This window comes from Photinus pyralis, unplaced genomic scaffold, assembly GCF_008802855.1.
Source record: "Photinus pyralis isolate 1611_PpyrPB1 unplaced genomic scaffold, Ppyr1.3 Ppyr1.4_LG5, whole genome shotgun sequence".
NCBI lineage: Eukaryota > Metazoa > Arthropoda > Insecta > Coleoptera > Lampyridae > Photinus > Photinus pyralis.
The window spans coordinates 33,743,899-33,767,570 of record NW_022170596.1 but is presented as its reverse complement, the minus strand read 5'-3'; the positions used below and the strand labels follow the sequence as shown (position 1 = coordinate 33,767,570).

Here is a 23,672-nt window from a genome sequence, read left to right as displayed (position 1 = left end):
GGATAGAACATAGAAGCAGTAATTTTGTAGGCGCTAAATCTCAATAAATAGCTATTTATATAACAAGGGATGAAAGGTTAAAGATTCCCTCCCGCGTGTGAAGTTTAGTAATCACACAAGGGAGGGATGTGTACTTTCCTCCAGGGTTATACATATGATTTAGTCTAGTACCTCAACTTTAATTTAACAGAGATAATTATTATTACAGTAAGATGACTGCTAAAAAAATGTAGGATGTATCCATGGTGAAGTTATGTTGCCTTTATCGGTACAAATAGTAGCTTGTGCACTGGCACAAATGTAAATATACTATTTAAATCTGTGGTACTGGTCGTTTCTGTAATTTTTCATCAGAAAATATCGAAATAGAAAGTGATATAGAGGAAACATTCCCTCAGACATTTTAGAAGAAACCAATCAGGCACACACTTTAGTCCCTTAAGATACTATATTTGAACTAATTAGGTTGAAAAACTTTAAAACTCAAATTGAAGCCGAGCGTAGTATAATTATAAAGGGGATACAGTGGAATTTTATAGCTCCTGGAGCTCCTCATATGGGTGGATTATGGTAGTCGAAAAAAAAGTCGCATTTACTTAAAATTGTTGGAGATCAATTATTGACATATGAAGAATTGAACCCTCTCTTAATTCAAATTGAATGTCTCTTTAACTCCCGACCATTGTGCGTTTTCTCTTCAGCCCATTGCATTCACATCGGCTCATTTTCTAACTCTTACTGCTTTAGACATATTGCCAGCAATTATTGTATTAGAAGATATATATCAAATATATCAACTAATTGATCATATAGTGCAAGTGCAACATTTTTGCCAACGTTGGCGCATTGAGTTACATACGATGCAAACACGAAAAACGTGGAATACATTAACTAACCCGATTAAAATTGGCACAATGATAGTTTAAATACTTTATAAACAATGGTACAGTTCTCCTTCAGCAACCCTTTCAATGGCATTTATGTCGTATTATGGAAGTATTTCCAGGCAATATTGGAATTGTACGAGTAATTGGAGTAAAATCAAAGAATGGAACGTATAGGCGTCCTGTCACAAAAGGTATGCCCTTTGCCGATATATATAACTCTATTAAATTTCATAGTGACTACATATTTAGTTGACTATACAGAATTTTACTGACGTTGTGTTTACTTTGGCCTCTGAAGTATTCATCAGGGTGGTTTCACATGCATGATAAAACGAATATTTTATTTCTCACAATTTTGTAATCTGCCAGGGTCGCGTAGATAACTGGTCAATTGCATTTAGTCACCAAAGCTTGATTTTATCTGGATATTAAAACAATCCCTTTATTTTGTATTCACACTTGCTTATCTCTCAATCTCCTTTTATCGTTTGAATCGCAGTATTGTTAATCAAATTTTGGGAAACGCAGTGAAAAAATCATATGATAAACTATTAGAGAAGGCATTATGTCTGGTTTCTCATTCAAATGAGAAAACACTTGCTTTATGCCATTAGTAAGCCGAGTAAGATCGAAATTCGAGAGCGCTGAGTACGATGTAGAAAAAGTACAAAAATGAACGGATAAACGTCACTTTGTTAAATATTTATGGTTCCGAGGTGATGGTTACTACCCGGAGAGAAATTTCCCTCAAAATTCAATGCTTGAAAGGTTTGATTTATTACACCTTAAGGTTAGAAATAAACGTACAATTTATTATTATAGACTCCGAGTAAGGCACCCGTAGTTCATGAATAACTTTGGCACTGTCGGTCGCCGAGGTATACGCATCTAGATTCTCGTTACCAAACTGACGCGCTAATTTGTCGCGGAAATAGACAATTTATGTCAAGTGTGATAACTTGACCAAATTCATCTTAAAGGTCTCCACAATGTACTACTGTTCCGTTAAACTGTTGACATTTTAGCTCCACATAACCACGTCGAATTATAAAGTTGCACTAATTTGAAAATAAAAACCACATCATTAGTAATGTTTACATAATTGAAAGTGGAGAATTTTTTGCATTCAATCCAATATAGCACCAGCCCTACATGTTCTATAATTTGCAAGAATCGGGCTAGTTTAAGGATAAAGAAGCAATTCCAGAACCTTAGAGTTAATTTGTAAACGAGCATAATTGCCTAACGGAAATCCTGTTATGTTAAACAGACAGAGTTACGCTCATATAACTGGCAATTGAGGAGTTTAGCACGCATAGGAAAATTTTACTTTTCATTTAGAAAGCTCCAGAAACCACCTTCCTCCAAAATTATATGAAACGCAGCAAATTTCCATCATGTTCACAACGTATAACTGCAACTACCAAAGCAAGGATCCAATCCAAAGAACCGGAAGGCGACATTGATGGAGTAGTATATCAAAAATGAATCAGATTTACTGGAATAATGAAAATACCTTCCCTTATCTTTAAACACGGAGGGTTATCTATTCAGTAATATAATAATTATAGCGCTTGGGGGAAATGTTCCTGAAGACCCCTTGATAATGATATTTTTGAAAGACTGTAATAAATTCATGGAATGTACAAAGGTAATGTTATTCGTGTTTTAAAAAGTACCTCAAATTATAACAAAACCGTCAAGACATTAACAGCAAAAGTGAGGTACTATTTCTAGAACCACAATTATTTTTTGAGCTAATTATTATACGATTTTCACATTACTCCTACCGAACTGTTAAAAATATTCGTGTCAAATCCAAATCTCTATGGATATGCACTGGTTGCATCCCTTTCTTTACCTAAATAATCGAAACTTGCTTCTTCTCCCTTTTCTACTGGATTTCGAACTTAAACTTATTTCGTTCCTTTTTAGATATCTGAATGCAGGCAACACCTATACCTATACCCGATTAATTTGGTTATATTGAGAATATACCAATTCTTCGAAGATGGTGCTTTCCCTTAAAATACAGCGTTAACGCGACCTTCCCGTTTGGAATGGTGGAGTCGAGTTTAACCTACAGAGAACAGTCAATTCTAACAGATTTGTTTACTAATTTAATTTCTAATGATGGCAAAGACACTTTCACGAGATTTTTGTCTGTCACAATTTACTAGTGAGATGACTTTTCAATAATCCTTGTGGAACACATGACACGTTTAATTATAAAGATATCCTTGGCCGATCGAGAATAGAAGGAGAATAGTTATTTATTTCCACTATGCAACTTCGCCGAAAATTCGATACCGATATGAGCACTTTTTGTTCTCTCTTTGCAATTGCAATAAGTGAAATAGCCTCAGGAGTTGCGGAGACAGTTGACAGATGTCTGTATGTCGACGACCTCATGATTTGCCTCGCCGGAAAAACTGTAGGTAGTGTAGTGCGTAGTTTACAAGGTTCCATCAACCAAATTGCTACAAATGCAAATTCAGTAGGGTATGTGCTTTCTGAGGAAAAAACCAAAGCAATGCATTTTTGTAGGCTTCGTAGACCTCATTATGATCCTGTTATGTTCTTAAATGATCAAGTAATAAGTGTACCGAACGAAATTAAATTTTTAGGACTCACATTTGATAGGGAATTAAGATGGACCAAACATTTGGAGAACCTACTAACTTCAAGTAGGAAATCGTTAAATGTGTTAAGAGTACTGTCACACCTGAAATGGGGGACCCATCCTAAATCCCTTCTTGATTCTGTCACGTATTGACTATGGGTGTTATAGTTAATTCCACGTTGCTAAGTAAGCTGGACAAAATTCAAAATTTAGCAATTAGATATTCCCTTGGGGCATTTCCAACGAGTCCCGTCTGTGCTCTCAACGTGGAAGCGAATATTCTCCCGCTTGCTCTTCGCCGAAAGCAGTTAATAGTTAACTATTACCTGAAAGTACATCAAAATGATAAACACCCAAATTATAGATTACTTACCGATGCAACTAGACCTACACGGTTATATAAATCGCAAGGTGAAAGAGCAAGACAATTCATGGAGGAGCTACAGTTACAAGAGGATAACATTGTAGATTTCACAAAGGTGGCTGTCAAGCACTGTGTAAATGAGCGCTGGCAGGAGCAATGGGCGCGGGCCGATACATCTTTGAGAAGAATTAAACCAAACCTAGGACCACTTTTTTTACTTGACGTGGAACGTCTGCACTCGACAAAGTTGTATCGGCTCCGTTTGGGACACACTGCTCTCACGCATAGTTATTTGCTGAAGGGTGAGGCACCATCTTTGTATAATAGATGTGGTATCAATTTAACACCAGAGCACATACTTTGTGTTTGTGTAACATACCAAAATGAGCGTGACCTATTTAAAATTAGTGTGATATGGGAAACAAATTTTGCTAGTCAGGATCGCTGTCGAGGTGTGTTGGGATTCATGCGAAGCATTGGAATTTTAAATGATCTGTGATAATCTGTGATATTATGCGAGGCATTGGAATTTTGAATGAAATGTGATATTCTGTGATATTAGTATGTATGTATGTTGCTTAGTTCCTGTTCGTCGTACTTGTCTATATCTGTGTAAAAACTAAAAAAGTAATAGAAAGTAATAAAAATGGGTGATAGGCAAATGGCCTCAGCAGCCGAAGCCTTAGGTGGGGTTTTAGTGGGTATTCGCAGCAAATGGGAGAGCCCCACACTACTCTGGAACTTCCTTCTAGAGTGTGCATAAGGAGCATTTCCCCACCTATACAAAAAAAAAAATTCCTATATGGCGCACTTTCTTTAATCACAGTAATTAATTCCCGGTACGTCCCTTAATTTTACTGAAGATTTGCTGGCAATTGCTTTGTCGCGTATATTATCACAACCAACTCAAAAAGCACAATTGTTTTCGGACCACTTCTTATCTAGATTTCTCGCGATGAACAGTGTGGCTAACTTTCTCGAAATTAAAGAGCGAATTTCTTCAAAATAACTTCCGTCTTAATTACACGCAAGAATATCATGAGCTTCTTGGACCACGTACTAAATCTTGTAGCCCAAGCAGGAGCGCCCCTCGATACTCTCCGTAGTGATCCCTACTATATTCTTTCTGATTTACTATCTCCCACAAGATGATTACTTATTCATAAAAAACACGGCCTTCTCTTTTGTTTCTGCATCTGCACCGATTCAATGAGAGCTAGCTAGGCTGCATTGCATTTTTCACATTACTCAAATTAGCAATTTGAATCACGTACAGTCCTAACTAAGATAACATAATCTAATGACGCCGGCCCGTGTGGCGCAGTTCAGTTGAAGCTGGACTGTGGTGCTAGGGTCCCTGGTTCGAATCCGGGTTCGGGCATTGATATTTGTAAATGTATAGTGGGTTGGGTTGGTAGAGCAGCCTTGGCTGAAACCCCGCCCACTCAAAAATATAGGCAAAATAAATAAATAAATAAATAATCCAAGCCATTGAGCAGGCGAGCCTAAAAATTTTTTTCTCTATGATAAAGCAAAGTGAGTTCCGGCATAGTGCAGATTCACTTAATTTTTATTACACGCGGCCCTTTTAAAATCCTTGCTTCTGAGTAATTTTATTAAAGGAGGAACACAAAAGAGGTTGCTTTTGTTTTTGGGGAATGGTATGATCAGTGGTACACGTTGATTTTCTGTAGATTTTAAATTCTACGTCTCTATCGTGTTTGGTGAGCGTAAGGAAAGTTTATAGATTTGTTATACTCTTCTAAGTGAATTTTATTGTAGATAAATCTTCTGGTGCCTTGCTACGAAAATGTAATTTCAATACCTATTCTAAATAAAAAGCTATAGAGCCGATTATTTTACAAGATTCTATTCTATTCATAAGCGGAGACCGACCAGGCAGCATTTAGGCACACCAAATGCCCTTTCTTCCACAACTAGCTTCAGAGTTCGTTCCTCTCAATAAAGGATGAGACCTTGTTTATCTTAAGTTGCATCCTCCCCTGTTCCAGATAACTGTCGCCAAGAACCTGATGTCTGTAGCTGATCAAGGCGTCAAAGTGACAAACCACATGCTCGATAGTTGCATCTGCCTCGCCACAGAATCTGCATGTTCGCTCTCCTACAATGCTGTGCAAGTGACCATCCAAGGCCTCGTAAGCCGTAAGGACATCGGTGATCTTCGTAATCTAGCCTCGATTAAATTTTAGGAGTTTAGAAGATCCAGTTTTGGCAAGGAGTCTCGTTAAAAAGGTCAGGATCTGAGTCTCTAAACCTCTGCCTCCACCGCTAAGTGTAAAGGCTGTAGTCCCAGAAGCGCCTCCGTGGTCAAAGTTGGCGTCGTTTTCATAGCTCCAGTCACTCCCAAGTGCACTGCACAGTGTTATTAGCTTTATCACTCACTGTAAAGTCAATACACACAGTCTAATCTTCAAGCATCATGTACAAAAAAAGCCCTTCTACACGCTCATAGACATGCAGTGGTCTTTTCTGGGGGTATTTAACGTCTCAGCTAACATGTGCCACAAACCATTCTACCATTTCCGTTATTGTGAATATTAGAGCTATTAGCACCACTGACAGCAATTACATTACCTGCTTAAAGTCTATATTTGAGCTAAAAATGACAACTAGGTATGAGTGTTGGAAATGGTTCAAGTTAATAACTTTAAAGTGAAATTGTTAATTTTCGCCGATTTTCAAATGAAAGTAAAAAAAAAATTCTATCGCGAATTCTTTCAAAAGAATTTTAAGTTGGCTTTATTTCGCCACTTTCATATTTTTCATTCCCTCCGAGGTATAAACGAGAAAATGATGGAATGAAATCTTTCGGCCAAAGGTGAAGTTATAGTAACGTATAGGTACTGGTTTCTACTCTGATAAATTAATAGGTAAAACATGTGTAGCTCATTTTCCACTTTGCGCATTTTCTCCTCGAAAGTCCCGCCTATACCCCTCAGGTGGTGTGGATATAGACACCGCACAATATGTAGGTATTTATTGTGCTCTCTCGTAAAAATGGGATTAAATATCATTATTATACTCCCACAATTTGAAAATTAAAAAGGATCATGAAACATTTAACTATAAAGCCATTCTGTGGTGGTAGTTGTAAGGGCGAGGGCTTGGGGTGGGAAGATAAAGCATTACGTGAAGGCAACGACCGTATAATTAGCAGGTTTTTTGTTGGCGTTGAACCTTGCTTATAATCATAATTATTTCGCCATTATAATGTTTTAGAATTAAAAGCGAACGTTAATACGTTATCATAATAATTAAGCAGAAATGAAAATGAAAATAAATGTGCTGCGTCCTCCGTTCTCCTACGTGATTGGACAATTGCCAAAAGTAAAGATGAGTTTATTGATTGAATTTTGTACGCGATGTCGCCTTTGCGAAGCAAAATTGCAAAGATCCCTAAATGGCCCGTGTCGATTTACAGATGTTATTAATAATTAGCTATATAATCACAGAAGTGCGTTAGAACGATACATTAACAAATAAAAGGGGGCAAGTTTAGCATTAAACTACTGTCTGGACTTCATGGGAACAAGCATAAACCCAGGCATCAGGGATGTAAATTGGTCAACACCGAAACTTAATACACTATAGGTACTATATGAAGGGTTGAGCTCGTAATTAAGCATCCTTCCTGTGATTATACATCCAAACAGTAAAAGTTAACGAATTAAAGTAAACACCCCTACACAGACGGATCAATATTTTAACTTTTAACTATAAGATGAGGTTACGCTGCGTGTAATTAGCCTCTAACGGCGCAAACCAATGCAGTGCTTACTGAAAGTCATACGGCTAAAGGTAATTTCCTGCGGTAATAGAAAAAAAACAAATGCAAATTGATTTAAGATACCGTATTAAGGTTTTTTTATGAATAAAGAGAGATTTTGCAAATTTCTAAACTTCCATAGCCATCGAATTCGCTGTTTATAGTTGTTTAATTAACTGAAGTCGTATTATCAATGATCGTGCAACTCAGATTTATCTCAATGATTGCATTTAAAATGAGTCACGTGATTATAAATCTATTCGTTTGCCCAATATACACTTAAGTTCACCTTTCGCCAAGAATTTATTTTGAGTATTTCAGAATTATCATTGGATTGTTTTGGGCGGGTAGCGACGTTTCATACCCGGACAACTCATACCCGGACGACTCATACCCGGACACCACATACCCAGGACAACTCATACCCAGTACGACTCATACCCAGTACGACTCATACCCAGTACACCTCATACCCAGGACAACTCATACCCAGTACAATTGGTACCCAGGACTATTCATACCCCATGATAACTCTATCTATATATCTACCGCATTATTCTTTTCCATTTTCTCTAATATTATGCCTAAAAGGTAGGTAGTTAGACTTTTGAGATTAAGTACCTGCTCCAGCTAACCGAATTTTATAATGAAATCCCGGTCAAAAGCAAAGTAAAGAAAATTGAATTACTTCAAGTGAAATTTTAAACATGACCACTTTTAGTCTACATTTCACAGTTTAACAGTTGATCCAAATTTTCATTATAAAATAATGAGGGGAGGAAAATGAACAGTTCTTACACATGTTGAATATAAATAAACTTTGAGGATCCAAAGGGGTATATTATGGAGTATATAATGCGGTAGCTATTCCCTCGGGTGCTGACAAACGTGTCCCGAGATGATGCCCACATGTGTAAAATTTCCCGGGTATGGCGCACACTATGTAAGAATTATCGTCGGTAAGAATAGTGCTGGGTATGAGTTATCATGGGGTATGAATAGTCCTGGGTACCAATTGTACTGGGTATGAGTTGTCCTGGGCATGAGTTGTCCTGGGTATGAGTTGTCCTGGGTATGAGTTGTCCTGGGTATGTGGTGTCCGGGTATGAGTCGTCCGAGTATGAGTTGTCTGGGTATGAAACGTCCCCGACCCGTTTTGGGGGTTTGTTTTCTCTCACCTACAATTTTAACAGTTTGCAGTGTGCTTCTAGTGTATGGAGTATTTCTTATCCAGTTCGTTAATTCTTTCAAAATTTCAATGTGCTTTCCTAACCTAAGCTTTCTAAGTTCATAATTAATTTTTGGGAAAAAACCATTGTATAGAGTAAGTACCTACAGAAAGGGGTAAATTACTTAGTCTAGAAATCAAAACGGATGGGCAGTTTATGTATAAACAGTTCTTGTCTACGTTTACATGTTGATAACTTGCCGACTTTAATATGGAGTGGGTAATGTAACCTTTGTAAACTAAACATGCCTAAGAATAAAATGTTTTTATCTTGATTTGGTAATACGAAGAATCTGATGGATATGCAGTAATTAAGATTCACAGAATTTTCAAAATCTGAACAATCTTATCTACCTGAACTTGAAGGGTTCGGAGGAACGAAAGCGCCCATAGAAGAATATCAACAATCTGAAGCATCATGTGGATATGGAATATTTGAGGAATTTAAAGAAACGGAAAAATGTAAAGAATCATATGAGTAAAATATTTTAGAAAATCACAAGGGACATAAAAGGTCAGCATCGTGCATGCAAAGGTGCCCGGGTGGTATCTGTGCTAGTCAGTTTTTTTTATATTCTACGTACTTTAAGGTCAAGCCATCTCCACTTATCCGTTCCATCTGGTTGTTTCACGGCGATTATCGAAACACGGCATCATCGCCCGTATTGATAAACTCATGCCTTCATTATCTCGCACATGGCGTTGTTAGTAAATAAAGTAAATTCATTTGTCCGATAACGCATTTACAAAGCATCTGGCCAGGTTCAACTTTTATCTTCCGTCGAACCTATTTATGATATACGGATAAATAAAGATTGATGGATTGATTGATTGAAATTACAATGAAATATCGCCTAATTTATGCGTTCTAAAATTTATGATACTCGCTAAGTACAACGAATAAACGTACATGACTTAAACAATTACTAAATTTACAATTAAACACTAACATTATACAATGGCAATAACAAATTTTTCAATTCTGTGTCTCCTTCAGGTTCTTTTAAATAAATTCAAACATTTTACATACAGGATGTCCTGACTGCTATTTCCAATGCGAACCTAAACCAGAAATTACGTTGACAACACGCAAAATTTTCACTACACGGTGACTCGCCCTCACCTTCTGGATTATTTCGACCTAGAGAAACGAGATCCTCCTTCAGTTTACACAACAGTATTGATACATGTTTTTAAATAATTTATAACCGTTTAGTTTATTCACATCAACTTGCAATAAGAATGTTATTATTTTTTAACTCATTTTACAGCTTTTTAATTGGGATCCTGGGATAATGCTCTACGTTAAAGGCGTTTTAAATGAAGGTTTCTACGGTAAAAAGAGATAACAACTGATAAGGCATGTTTGTGAAGGATCCACTTAAAAGCGTCAATCGAGTGCCTACGTACGATTATTCGAAAGCTGAAGACACTTTATATTAGACATGTATAAGAACTGTAATAGGGGTTCGGATGAAATAGAAATGTTGCTATTTTCTCTAGTCTATCATATTAATAATGCCAATAGCGTATGCCTTATTTATGATACAGGTTTAATTCCATTTAGTGTGCCTACATTAACCAGTAGGTATGTAGTCCATTACATTGTATTTGAATTAAGTGATACAAGTATCCATCACATTTTTCCGTTCAGTTTGAAAGTAGAATCAAGCGTTACAGGTATCATTGCAACTAGATCACGTCTTTTTACCCATTACTGCCCGCCAAGCACTTGAAGCAACTGCCCTGTACGGTGCGGATTGCTTATTAATGAAGATTGATAATCGGTATAATGCGGTGCCACTTGCATTGATTGCCTTATCGTTAATGCATAATATATCTATAATTCATTGTGCAAAGTAGTTTACGGATGCCGTTCAACTGTATGTCCTCATCAGGCGCTTATCCATAACGGAACGGTGATTACCGTTTCATCCCTTAAACTTGTTTTTCAAATGCAATGCAAGTTCATCTAATATTATAGATACCCAGTTATCTGACCATCTCGGAATACATGCAATTATGTCCCTCAATCATGCTCCAATCAGAATAAATAGTCCTAGAAAACACCGTCCAATAAATAAACACGGAAAAGTTATTTTGAATAATATTTTAGAGAATTGTTGTTTTGATTTTGTAAAAGATAGAAGTAGAGATATTCATAAAAAATTTGACTTGTTTCTAAATACTATCACTGGGGCTTGTGAAATAGCATTTCCTGAAAAAATTGTGAATTGTACAAATAAATCTCTCAATGTTCATTGGTACAACAACGACTTAAAAAGGATGCGAAATACCTTACAATTTTTACAACAATTATATTTACAGTCGCGCAGTGAAAACGTAAAATTGATGTTGCGATCTTTTAGATATAAATATCACTTGGCTATTAAAAAGAGTAAAATTGCAACTCATGATACATTTATTTCCAAATGCAAAAATTCTTCAAAGGCCATGTGGAAAGTTATTAAAGGTCAGTATTGCAAAAATGATGTGAACCCATCAAATATTGACGCAGAGACATTCAATGAAGAGTTTTTAAATATTCCATCTAGCTTGGTGGAAAATATAGACAGTAATAACCTAAATGATCCCCATCTGTCCCCAAGGTTCAATCCCCCAACTTTTAAATAATAGTAAGTGCATGGATGCGTACGGTCACAATTTGGACATAATTAAATGTATAATAAACATAATCATATCACCATTCACTTCGTTGCTAAATGAATGTCTACATTACAGCATTTTCCCGGATGTGTTAAAACTTGCTTGTGTTCTGCCGCTTCATAAAAAAGGAACGTAACTACTAATTATAGACCGGTATCCATCCTTCCAATTTTTTCGAAAGTATTTGAAATGATTCTGAAGAATCGGATTATAGATTTCATGGAAGGGAATCATTTGTTTTGCAGTAATCAGTTTGGTTTTCGACAACTACTGCCATTCTTAATTTCACTACGCAGATTATTGACAGTATAGAGGCACGTAGAAGTTGTACGTCTATATCTTTAGATCAAACTAAAGCCTTTGACTTGGTATCTCACAAGTTACTGTTAAAAAAGTTAAATTTGTATAATTTCACGCAGGATAGCATAAACTTAATTCAATCTTACTTAAGCAATTTGTACAGTACAACAATAAAAAATCTCAATGTCGAGCTGTAACATTATGCGTTCCGCAGGGTTCCATAATTGGACCTGTTTTATTTTTAATTTTTATTAATGACATTTGTTTCTCTAGTCCAGGTGCCAGATTCACGCTGTATGCTGACGACATAACGTTAACTAGATTTCTTCCGATTTCGTGCAGAATGAAGAAAAAATAAGTAAGGCTTTATTAGATGTAAAACAATGGATTAGTGCTAATAAGCTAATTTTAAATATTAGTAAAACACAAAAAATTCAGTTCTCTTCATCAACGTCAAAAGAAGTAGTATCCATTAATTTCCTTGGCGTCCTTATTGATTCGAAACTGACGTGGGGCCAATACGAAGACAGAATTAGCGCAAAACTGGCTTCAGTCGCGTATCTGTTAAAACATTTATCTAACATGGTGTCGAAACCGATTTTAAAATGTGTCTATTACAGTTATGCCCACTCAATAATTTGTTATGGAATAATAGCGTGGGGCCACTCTACTGCAATGAAGAGAATATTTGCGATGCAAAGAAGGTGTGTCCGAAGTGTAGCTAGTGCTGGATACAGAGAAGACTGTCGTTACATTTTTCAATCTTTCAAATTTCTTACAGCGCCTTCTCAGTACGTACTAGAATGTTTGGTGTATGTTCATAAAAATAAATTAAATTAGGTCGCCCATTCAGAAATCCACAGGTACAACACACGTAACAGCAATAATCTTGTATGCGCGAAACTTAGACTTAAAAAATCGCAAGCTGCACATAACTACTGGGGGCCGGTGTTTTATAACAGGTTGCCTGATCACATTCGATCAGAAAATAGAAAGATTTTCAAAAACAAAATAAAGGCTTTTTTAACTGAAAACCCCTTATACAATATTAAAGATTTTCTTAACATTGACGTTAAATTATAAATTTTAATATTTCTTAGAGTTTACGTTTTATGTTTTATGTTATAGCAAGTCTCTGTGTTTTATATTTATATGTATTGTTCTGCTTTTATGACGCGTGTAAACATTACTTTTAATGTACTAGCACAATGAATATATATTATTATTATTATTATTATGATCGGTGTTTCTTGTGAGAACTCAGGTCTAGCCTGGTTAACTAATCGCACGGATAAAAATCAAGTAACGATTAGTGTCTGTGTCTGTGTCTGAAGTTATGTAGGGTCCTTAAAAAAAAAAAAAAAAAATTATTATTATTATTATTATTATTATTAAATATATTAACATTTTAGTGATGCATTTGTTATTTAGTGTGAGTTATGGTCGACTGTGTATGTATTTCCTGACTAAGAAGTGTAGGAGGTGTATTGATTTTGGTTTCTTGGTGTTTTCGTTTCAGTTTTTGTTCTTTCAACGGCCACAAGAGTTTCCGCCATAAAATTAACGTAATTATTCATAAATTTTCGATACGTAATGCAACACGAAGTGTCATGTCTCTACAAACCCGATAGATACATAGACAACGTAGGGTCGGTTGCAGTAAATATTAGTTAATTTTATTTGAAGAGTAATCAGAACGCGATCGTAAAAAAGCCAGTAAAGATCCATGTCGTTCATTTTAGCGTGCACAAACCACCACTTTCTCAGAAAGCAGTTTTGTCGCAAATTATTGCACTATATCTAACAATAAATCATGACTACAATTTCAATTCCCATTTGCATTGTATGTCAGAATTAATGCATAAAATTTAGTAGATGATTTGACTGCAGATCACTGGTTACACAACTAAATGCAGAGTTTATTAACTACGTGTATAACATTTAACATTGTAAATGCAACAGTTTTGTCGAGTGATGCCAAGCTAGAAATGGTGCCAAGAAAACTTGTGTTATCGTCTCTTTTTTATCTAGTTATAAAAATATACGCGATTGTTAAATGGAAAAAAAGTATGGATATTTGTTTTCAATAAGACCTACACATACATAAATTCTATTTGGACGGGAATAACTTGTACGGGCATCCTATGCACTTACAATTGAAAACCATGATAGTTTAGTTTTTTAACGTCACGTTTTATTGTGATTGATAGACAAACGCAGCGTTTGGTATCGGAAATTGGATCGTTCGGGGTACTCCACAAATTTACAATTCTTATGTTGTCCTTTAGAACGTGGCGAGTTTCGAATAAACGCGAAACAATAAATCACTTTCCGTTTTTAAGTATAAGAGTGATCGTGGTGCTTGTACAAAACTTTTTCGAAAAAGTGACAACGCTTTTCTTATGATAGTTAATTACTTTTTGGGAGGTAGTAAAATGCCAACATACATTCTTTTTTGGGTAAATTTATCTTGTCACCTGCCACTGTGAGAAAATCGAGATGTCTCCACTCGCAGGATTGAATTTCGGTAGAAATCTGAGGTGATATAATCTTGTAGACAATTCGATTCGTTTTATAGCTAGAGAGTTCGTAAATATTAGCTGAATAACAAAATGCGATTAAGTGGCCCTTTAAAGCTGCACCGCACGCATCAAATTAGGATCGATGCCATACTAATAAAGATTTTGTTTTCAGGGAGCATACCGGCGGTGGGTGTGCAGCTCATTGGTGCCTCATTTTCTACATGGAGATGTGGAATTACGTGTACGGCCGTGTCGCAGCGTGTGTCAATCTGTAGAAGAGCAGTGTCCCTATATGCTACCCGGGGATCGCGCACCTGCACATCCTACACAATATGCCGGCGAGCCCACCTTTCTCTGTCTCGGTAAAGTATATAGCCTTGTTACTAAGTTACCTAAAGGTGGCATGTGGGCCGCATTTCTTCTAATGTATGTATGTGGAGCTACTTACGTGATAATCTTACTAAACTAACAAGATATCTGAGACCCTTTATAACATGACATTTAAATCTCTATTTGGAAATTTTATCTGCCCGTTGGCCCAGCAAAGGAAGTTGTTGGTATACTGCAAATTAACTACCGCCACATCTGACAAATTTTCCAGCTAAGCTTGTTCGCTCAATTATGCACTACGTCCCTTGAGAACGAGCGTGTGTTTAACTTTAGGTAAATCGGAAAACGTAATTCTAAAAAGGACCTTTTTTATACTTTTTTGAGGACGCGATTAAACAACTGCCACTCTTCACGAGGACGTAAATGTTAATGAAAAATTGTATAGGTGCTGCATTTCATTTTGCAGGCACTAAGTGGTTTCCTACGTTTCCGTATAAAGGAAACTACTTCATATACTTATATTGTTTACCAGTCACATTGCGTTTATGACAATGAGAGTGCATTATTTAATTTGCACGAGCGTTAGATGCACATGTGAAAGGGGTTTAATGGATGTTAAAGATAGATAGATAGACACGTTTATTCTTTACAAGAGATGTGTCGAATAATGCATAAAGTTCCAAACGTTATTAACAAGCGTAAATCAAACAACAAACAATACAAATATACATATACAGGTCAAAAATAAACAACACTAAAATCTACATAAATTCTATTCACTCATTAAAAACATCACAGAATTCATTTACGAGTAAATAATACAAGTCAAAGGAATTAAGTCTCCTTCTTGGCGTTTTTTTTTAAACGTATAAAGTGTCGGAGTTGGCCTTATATATACCCTAAGGAATTGCGTTGTATATCTTAACTGCTAATACTTCATGTGATCTCAGTATGTATTGTGCTGTAAGCATGATAGTGGGAGTTACGCCTAAACAAAGAATGATTACATAGGTGCAAAACCTAGTAAATAAATAAATTATACAGAGTTATTATTTTTACTTTCATGAAATGAGGGCAGCACGTGTCTTAGGGCCCTATTCCAACTAAAACATGACTTTTGCAGATTAAAAATACTCAGATTTAATTACTCATAACTCCCCAGTTGTGTGGACATGCCACTTTATATGTTCCTAAATTGATACTTGCCTTAAGCGTGGTTCTATATTTCAGAGAAGTTAGTTACACTTTACAGTACAATCTGAACCCAAAGAAGGTCGCGTACTGTGAGAACGATAACTAAAGTATTCACCTTCCGAATTTATTTGTGTCAATTCGACTATACTTGCGATCTCGCTATTGCAAATTCATCTTTTGTGTATGAATACATATTAGACAATACTGGTACCTACCCTCTAAGACGTGTTTTATAAATGATCAATTACTAACTCCTAAAAAAATATTGCATGACGTACCGCCACCAGACCCTACTGAGTGGCTATGGGAACTGTGACATCAAATCAACATCTCAAACTGGTAGGAGTAGGTACTGCCCAGTGCGCGTATTGGTATCTACAGACCGGCGAACAGAAAAAGTCGTTGTATCAAATGCAAGGGTTGATTTAGCCCCGCTATTCCTCAGTCAAGTCTGCAATCCTGTGTTTGGTTATTATTGGAGAAGTATTGGACAAGTTTTCAGCATTGGTTAATCCAAAAATCATTCGACGAAATTCTGCCGTGGTGTCTGGTGTTATAAATACGGTTTTCCTGGCAGCTTTTTCTGTTAGAGGCACTTGCAGGGATCCATTTGTTTGCAAGGTCTGCTAAAATTTTATTCCCGGACAAATATTGGAACTGCTCGTCCAAACTTAAAATCCGATAATCTGATTTTACCGTCTGCGCAATTAACTTACGGTAATCGACCACCAAGCTTGTATTTCTATTTTTTTGTCCCTATGCTGTCTAGTAGGAACACCATTCGTTTGATGTGAAGTTGATTTTCTTACACAACGAAAACATTTGTCTTTTTGTATATTTTCTTCAAACGATAACGAGTAAAAAGGTAAGACCTAACATAACATGCACGTTGCAATCATTAAGCGCCCTCTCGGCCTTTCCTAGCAGCTGCTGTGATATCTCGTCTCACGCTACAGTCCCATAACCTCCGTGTTTGCAAGATTTGTAATTGTAAAGTGAACAGAAACATACAAACTGGTACCTGTAAGGGAAAGTTTTAGTTTAAAGAATGCATAAGTATGTCCAATATTTGCCGTACGAATCAGAGGCGGGTCCACGGGAGGGGTCCCTCCAAGAGCCTAATGGATTGTAGTGCTCATAGCGCCCAAAATTGAAACAAATTGTCGTTCGATTGTTATCAAGAATACGCAATTCACTGCACCTCCTTAGTTAGAGAACAAATGCTAAAATCTAAAACAAAGCTTGGTACGTAAGTGTGGTGAATTTACTCGCAAATGCATAAAATAGCATTTTCATCCTGGATCCGCCTCTGCTACAAATTTTTTGCATTTGTAAAATTTTAAGAAAATTGAATTAATTAATTTTGAATGTTGTACATGTAGCATCCGAATCGATATGACTTGCGATAAAGTATGACGTCATGAATTTGATTGATGGCCCATTACGACATCTCTATTAAAATCTGTGATAAATTTGGTCTGAGGCTATTGTTTTGATTTTGTTAATTTGATCCCAAAATGGGCAACAAAATTAATTTAATTGACTTTGATTGACCCCGCGAATTAAATTAATTCTACGAATTAAATCAGCAAATAAAACCAAGATGTCTGACAAAAGTATTCTACCATGCAATCAAAAATGAGTTGCTGTCGAGTCACTTTTGGGATTTTTGTTTGTGTGGAAAATCGAAATCCAAAGGTGGCTCGGCCGCCGCTCATTTTTGATCGCCCGTTACTTACGCAAGACTGAGTCTAATATGGTGATAGTATTTAAAAATATAGAGGACCGTTTTAGTACTCAAAACGCTATGGCAAATGATCCGCCACTAGTAATATCCTAGAAAATTAATTTAATTAATTAATTGAAAAAGATGTGTTCTCTCTGATTTCAATCATAGAAACTTATGACATTTTCTTTGAACTTTTTCCAAGTTGATTTTTGGTAATTATAAAAGGGGACCACTCAATTTTACAATATCCTAATTAGATAGGAAAAACGCTATCATATTTTTACAAAACCACACTGGTCAGACTGTCAAAAAACACATAAATTTGTGAAAAAAAAGTAAAGGAGGGTCGCAAATTTGAGGACTTTTGGAGACTTCGGCTGGTTCGGCTGAATTTGGTTTCAACGGTCTACACTATCACTGTGCCAAACCATTTGCTATCATTATAAAATGCCACCACTTTTGAAACACTTGGTCACTTTCTTGTGTGTTAGTCACGAACTTATAACTTACTGTGCGCGCGCAAACCAATGCACGAACGAGAAAATTCATTTTGCATTTTTAGTAACAAAATGTAACGTTCCTAAAAGGCAAAAATAAAAAAAATTAAAAAAACTATAAAAAACGTTTCAAAACCAGAGTGGGTGTTGCCACGTAAATGATGAGTAACGGGCAAATATAGACCATAGCACCTATCAATTAGTGAAAACCAGAAGTCTCTAGGTGGCCCAGGAATGGAACAGACAGGCGACGGAAAATCGAGCACATACACGTTACCTTAACTTCGTTTTGTTACGCTAAGAAAACTTTTCGTCAACAGAACACAGTATCTGACCTATAAAGCCAACAATTTTCATTAGTTAGTAGTTTTTAGTCTGAGTAGCCATGGACTATGATAAAAGAAAAACATAGTCCATGGCTACTTAGACTAAAAACTCGTGAAAACAGAATCTTTATAATTCATTTCTTCGCGTACAAGAAGAGGTAGAATAATCGTTTCACATGATTTAGATCTATAACTTTTATTTGAAGTATTTTTGCATAAAATAATTAGGAAACGTTTGCGCAAAGAAAAAGTAATTGCCCATGTTAAACGCCTATGTTCCACTTTTCAATTTGCACCCTGTACAAGAAAATGCCTGTAATTTCCTCACAATAAGAAAATCCGTTGCGCTAGACTCTAAAAACTCGCCAATCTTAAGCTGGTAGCCGGTAGGTACCGATTTGTTACAATAGTAATAATATAATCATAAATTATTACTGGGCGTAATTCCAAAAGCTTATAGTATTATGCAATTAATATTAAGCATGTGTATTGTGCAATGAGGGCTCTTAGCGGATGATACCTACAGTTTATGACCAAAACGGTTTAATAAACTCTGAGCACGCATTTGTTTGTCTTCAAATGCATTTTTTATTAAACAGTTTTCCATTTACTGTATCAGATTATGAAAATTCTCGTTGTTTTCATCCAACATTCTAATTCCCATAAGTCGAGCTTAAACTTGCACCTTTTGCGGTTGCTTCATTCATTTTGTTCATTATTCTTTCATAAGCGATATAGAAAATCCCAATTTATTTCTTACAAACGGATAAAATTCAATATTTTGATTGACATCCACATTACTTCTCAGCATTGTGGTACAGAGAAAATCATAATTATAGGGGAATTATACTTTTTAGCAGGTGAAACAGATTAGTTTGAAGTCACACAAATCGATGACTATCCCTTATTATTATAATGTAGTAGTAAGTACTCCATTGGTAATCTAACTTACCTACACTAGTTTTATATACAGATTGCCCACATTAAATACACATGTAAATCGTAATATAACAAGTGCATAACTACTTGCATATAATGTACTAATTATGTATTTATCCTAAAATTGGTGGTCGAATAAATAAATTTCCCTATCTTAAATCTCAAAAACCACTATGTTTAAAATGGGTTTCACCGTTCGGCAAGCAAAGGGTTGGCTCGAATTCATAAATAGTCCAGTCAATAGAGACCTAAATATTTTTTTTTTTTTTTTTAATAATGTATATTTTGTCGTAATATCACATTCAGTGCTTGCGACAGGTCAAATTACAGCATAAATAAGTAGTATACAATAAAAAGTACAAACAGACAAAGAAATTCATAAAAAACTAACAATATTAAGAATAAAAATACAAGTTAAAATCACAAATTAAAAACAATAGGTGTGCAGAGGTATTCCTCTATGGAGTAGAAACAATAAGCTAAAAAATGATTTTTTATAAAATTTTTAATACACACATAATTTTAATACACACATAAATAGGGGAGTTTAGTTAAAAATTTGGTGTCCAAGAGGTTATGACTGATTCTTATGTATTTTTTGGCGTAGATTCCGAATTTTTAATCTCCCACCAACCTTGGGGGTGGGAACCCCCCCGAAAATGCAAAAAACCCCAAAATTTCGGCCCAAAATTCAGAATTTTGGAAAAATCTCGCTAAATTTAGATTTTTGGCCCAAAGTACCTTAGTTCAAAATTAAAGTACACAAAATTTGCAGGAAAAGTGATATATACACTTTTGGTCTAGGACCAACGGGGGCGGAGATAAGAGGGGGTCAAAAAAGGGTACTTTGTTGGAAAACGTGAAAAAAACGGAATTTCTCTGAATAACTCGCTAAATGTTGGTTTTAGAGAAAAAACTCAAAGGACCAAAATGAAAGTAGACGAAAAATTACTTCGGAAAGTGCACTTGTGCGGAGCCGAGGAAGGGGGGGGGGGGGTGGGCGGTCGCAAAACCGCTCTGCTTGGCGCTGCGACTCATTACGCTGGCTCAATTGCGTTGCGCATTTTGACTCTCCTCCCTCCTTGAGTTTCTGTCTCCCACCCCTCCCCCCCACATTATTCATCCCTTTCCTTCTCCCTAGTGACAATGGGTCAGTTGCTGACCCATTCCTCATTGTATTAAGAAGTACTATATAAGGATGATTTTATGTATATATGGTGAGTCTTTCGCTTAATTGAATGCTTATTTTATTATACGTTATAAAAATAAGTTGAAATCGTAAACTAAAACGCAAAGATACATGATGGCTCAGATACAGCTCATAGTTTCTTATCTATTCGAAAGTTTCTGGATCGGACTCTTGTGCAGAATCTGAAACAGAAGATACCCAAATAATGAAAATTTAAGTTTCGCATGTAAACTGACTGACATTTTCGGTTCATACCACCGAAATTTTCTGTTAGTAGTTCTGGTAGCTGGGACTGAAAAAGTTGGTTGTAGGAACCAAAAACTTTAGCTTTATATAAACAAAGTTCCAATTCCAGTTCGTAAGACCCAATTTTTTTATGCGCGGTATACATGAGAGTGACTCACCTGACGAATTTTCGGCGTAAGTTGTACTTTGGCTCCGTTTTCTCAAGGATACTCCAGTCGAAGGGCCAGGTTCCAAGTTTGCGTTGTCATCTGAGTCGGTCCCATCATCTGAATCTTCCTCATACGAGAATTCTGAATCTGCAACAGGGGATGGGTGAAAAGAACCGTCAAGCTCATGTGTAAATAACGAGCGTAAATCTTTTAATTTTTAATTGATTTCTAATTAATGAAAGAAAGTAGAGATGTTATAATTTGATTTGTTTAGTCAGGTGAGTCACTCTCATGTATACCGCGCATAAAAAAATTGGGTCTTACGAACTGGAATTGGAACTTTGTTTATATAAAGCTAAAGTTTTTGGTTCCTACAACCAACTTTTTCAGTCCCAGCTACCAGAACTACTAACAGAAAATTTCGGTGGTATGAACCGAAAATGTCAGTCAGTTTACATGCGAAACTTAAATTTTCATTATTTGGGTATCTTCTGTTTCAGATTCTGCACAAGAGTCCGATCCAGAAACTTTCGAACCCGGACCTTCAAAATCAGCTGCAAAGCGAAGCAGAAGATAAGAAACTATGAGCTGTATCTGAGCCATCATGTATCTTTGCGTTTTAGTTTACGATTTCAACTTATTTTTATAACGTATAATAAAATAAGCATTCAATTAAGCGAAAGACTCACCATTTATACATAAAATCATCCTTATATAGTACTTCTTAATACAATGAGGAATGGGTCAGCAATTGACCCATTGTCACTAGGGAGAAGGAAAGGGATGAATAATGTGGGGGGGAGGGGTGGGAGACAAAAACTCAAGGAGGGAGGAGAGTCAAAATGCGCAACGCAATTGAGCCAGCGTAATGAGACGCGGCGCCAAGCAGAGCGGTTTTGCGCCCGCCCCCTCCCCCCCCCTTCCTCGGCTCCGCACAAGTGCACTTTCCGAAGTAATTTTTCGTCTACTTTCATCTTGGTCCTTTGAGTTTTTTCTCTAAAACCAACATTTAGCGAGTTATTCAGAGAAATTCCGTTTTTTTCACGTTTTCCAACAAAGTACCCTTTTTTGACCCCCCTCTTATCTCCGCCCCCGTTGGTCCTAGACCAAAAGTGTATATATCACTTTTCCTGCAAATTGTGTGTACTTTAATTTTGAACTAAGGTACTTTGGGCCAAAAATCTAAATTTAGCGAGATTTTTCTAAAATTCTGAATTTTGGGCCGAAATTTTGGGTTTTTTTTGCATTTTTGAGGGGGTTCCCACCCCCTAAGGTTGGTGGGAGATTAAAAATTCGGAATCTACGCCAAAAAATACATAAGAATCAGTCATAACCTCTTGGACACCAAATTTTTGACTAAACTTTTCTCTATTGACTGGACTAAAACGCTTATATAGCACTTATAAAAGGATATTTACTGTCCTAACGGATTTCTCATCAGCATAATTGCGAATTACCTAAACCTATTTATTGAAAATATCCCAACCTATCTGACTGATTGTCTCATAACGTAATAATTATAACAATAAATATATATACAATTATATAAGAGCGAAACGATCAATATTCTACCAGTATGTGCTTTGACAGCTTCCTCCGGTAGGTATAACAAAAGCTTAGACGCTAGTCAGTAGTAAGCAATTTCCACACATTAGGTAGATGAAATATTATGGTGTGCTGAATGCATTGACACGTGCTCGCTGAAACTCATAACGAGCTTGTTTGTCATAAATTCATTGACTTCGTATAAAGTAGATAAACTGTGAATCGTATCGATGTTATTTATTTTCTAAGCAAGAACGTCAAGATTTCATAAACTGAAAGGGAAGGCACGAAGCAAAGCGTCGGCCAGCGCCTGTCTGTAAAACGTCAGATTTGGATTAGCTAACTTCATAATGGGATTGCAATTTATTAGCGTTGGTTAAATTATGTACGAAACGTTATGTAATCGACTCGTTGGAAATATAATCCTTTGTTAATTGGATTAATTATTAAATCACACACGCGTATACTTACACCATTGAATTTATAAATTCAATCCTTACACAACACTCAATTACGGCTTCATTCTTTCCGCGAAATGTGAGCCAGGTTCTCATTCAATTTAGTCCATTCCACCCTCTGTTTTGCTCTATTTTTAATTATGTATCGTGTTTCTTGTCTTGTAAGTTCCCTCCATTAAATCTAAATGTTGTTAATTTATTAATTAGTCCCAAACACTACCATTTAATCTTATGCACAATGTGCCCTTCGTACCTACACGGTAACTAACTGTTATGGAGGATCTTCTGGTATGCTGTTCTTGGATGAAAAGAATCGCAGCGCTTGTATTCCAGGCGATGGTGTTATTAGACATGTTCCTGAACTTGGAATAGAGAGACACTCTCACTTACGTGAAGTTACCCTCCCGAAGTTGTAATATTCCATTTCTTTTGTTGTAATCGTTTGCTGGTACATATTGGCTATTTTATCGCATTCTCCAACTCATGTTGGAAGGCGCTATTATGATGGTCACTTTATCCGTCCGTCCATCTAGTAAAGACAAGCATATTGCATACTGCAAAAATCCCCTAATGATTGTGTAAGTCCAGAGAGATTTCGATGACGCCGGAGAGAGGAGAGGTCGTTGAAGGTACAGTTTTGCGCTTTTCCAGATATATCTCGATAATTGTGTTTTTCTAATACATGCATTACA

At 36.3% G+C, this 23,672-nt stretch overlaps 1 protein-coding gene across 2 annotated transcripts in view; it reads left to right on the top strand.

Annotated features, from left to right (window-relative positions):
* Positions 1-23,672, top strand: part of LOC116171531 — a 128,861-nt gene that overhangs the window by 75,483 nt on the left and 29,706 nt on the right. For both annotated transcript variants that reach the window (XM_031488423.1, XM_031488421.1), the window contains one exon: positions 14,551-14,740. In XM_031488423.1, coding sequence (XP_031344283.1) covers positions 14,551-14,740 — 190 coding nt within the window. The remainder of the gene's footprint in view (positions 1-14,550; positions 14,741-23,672) is intronic.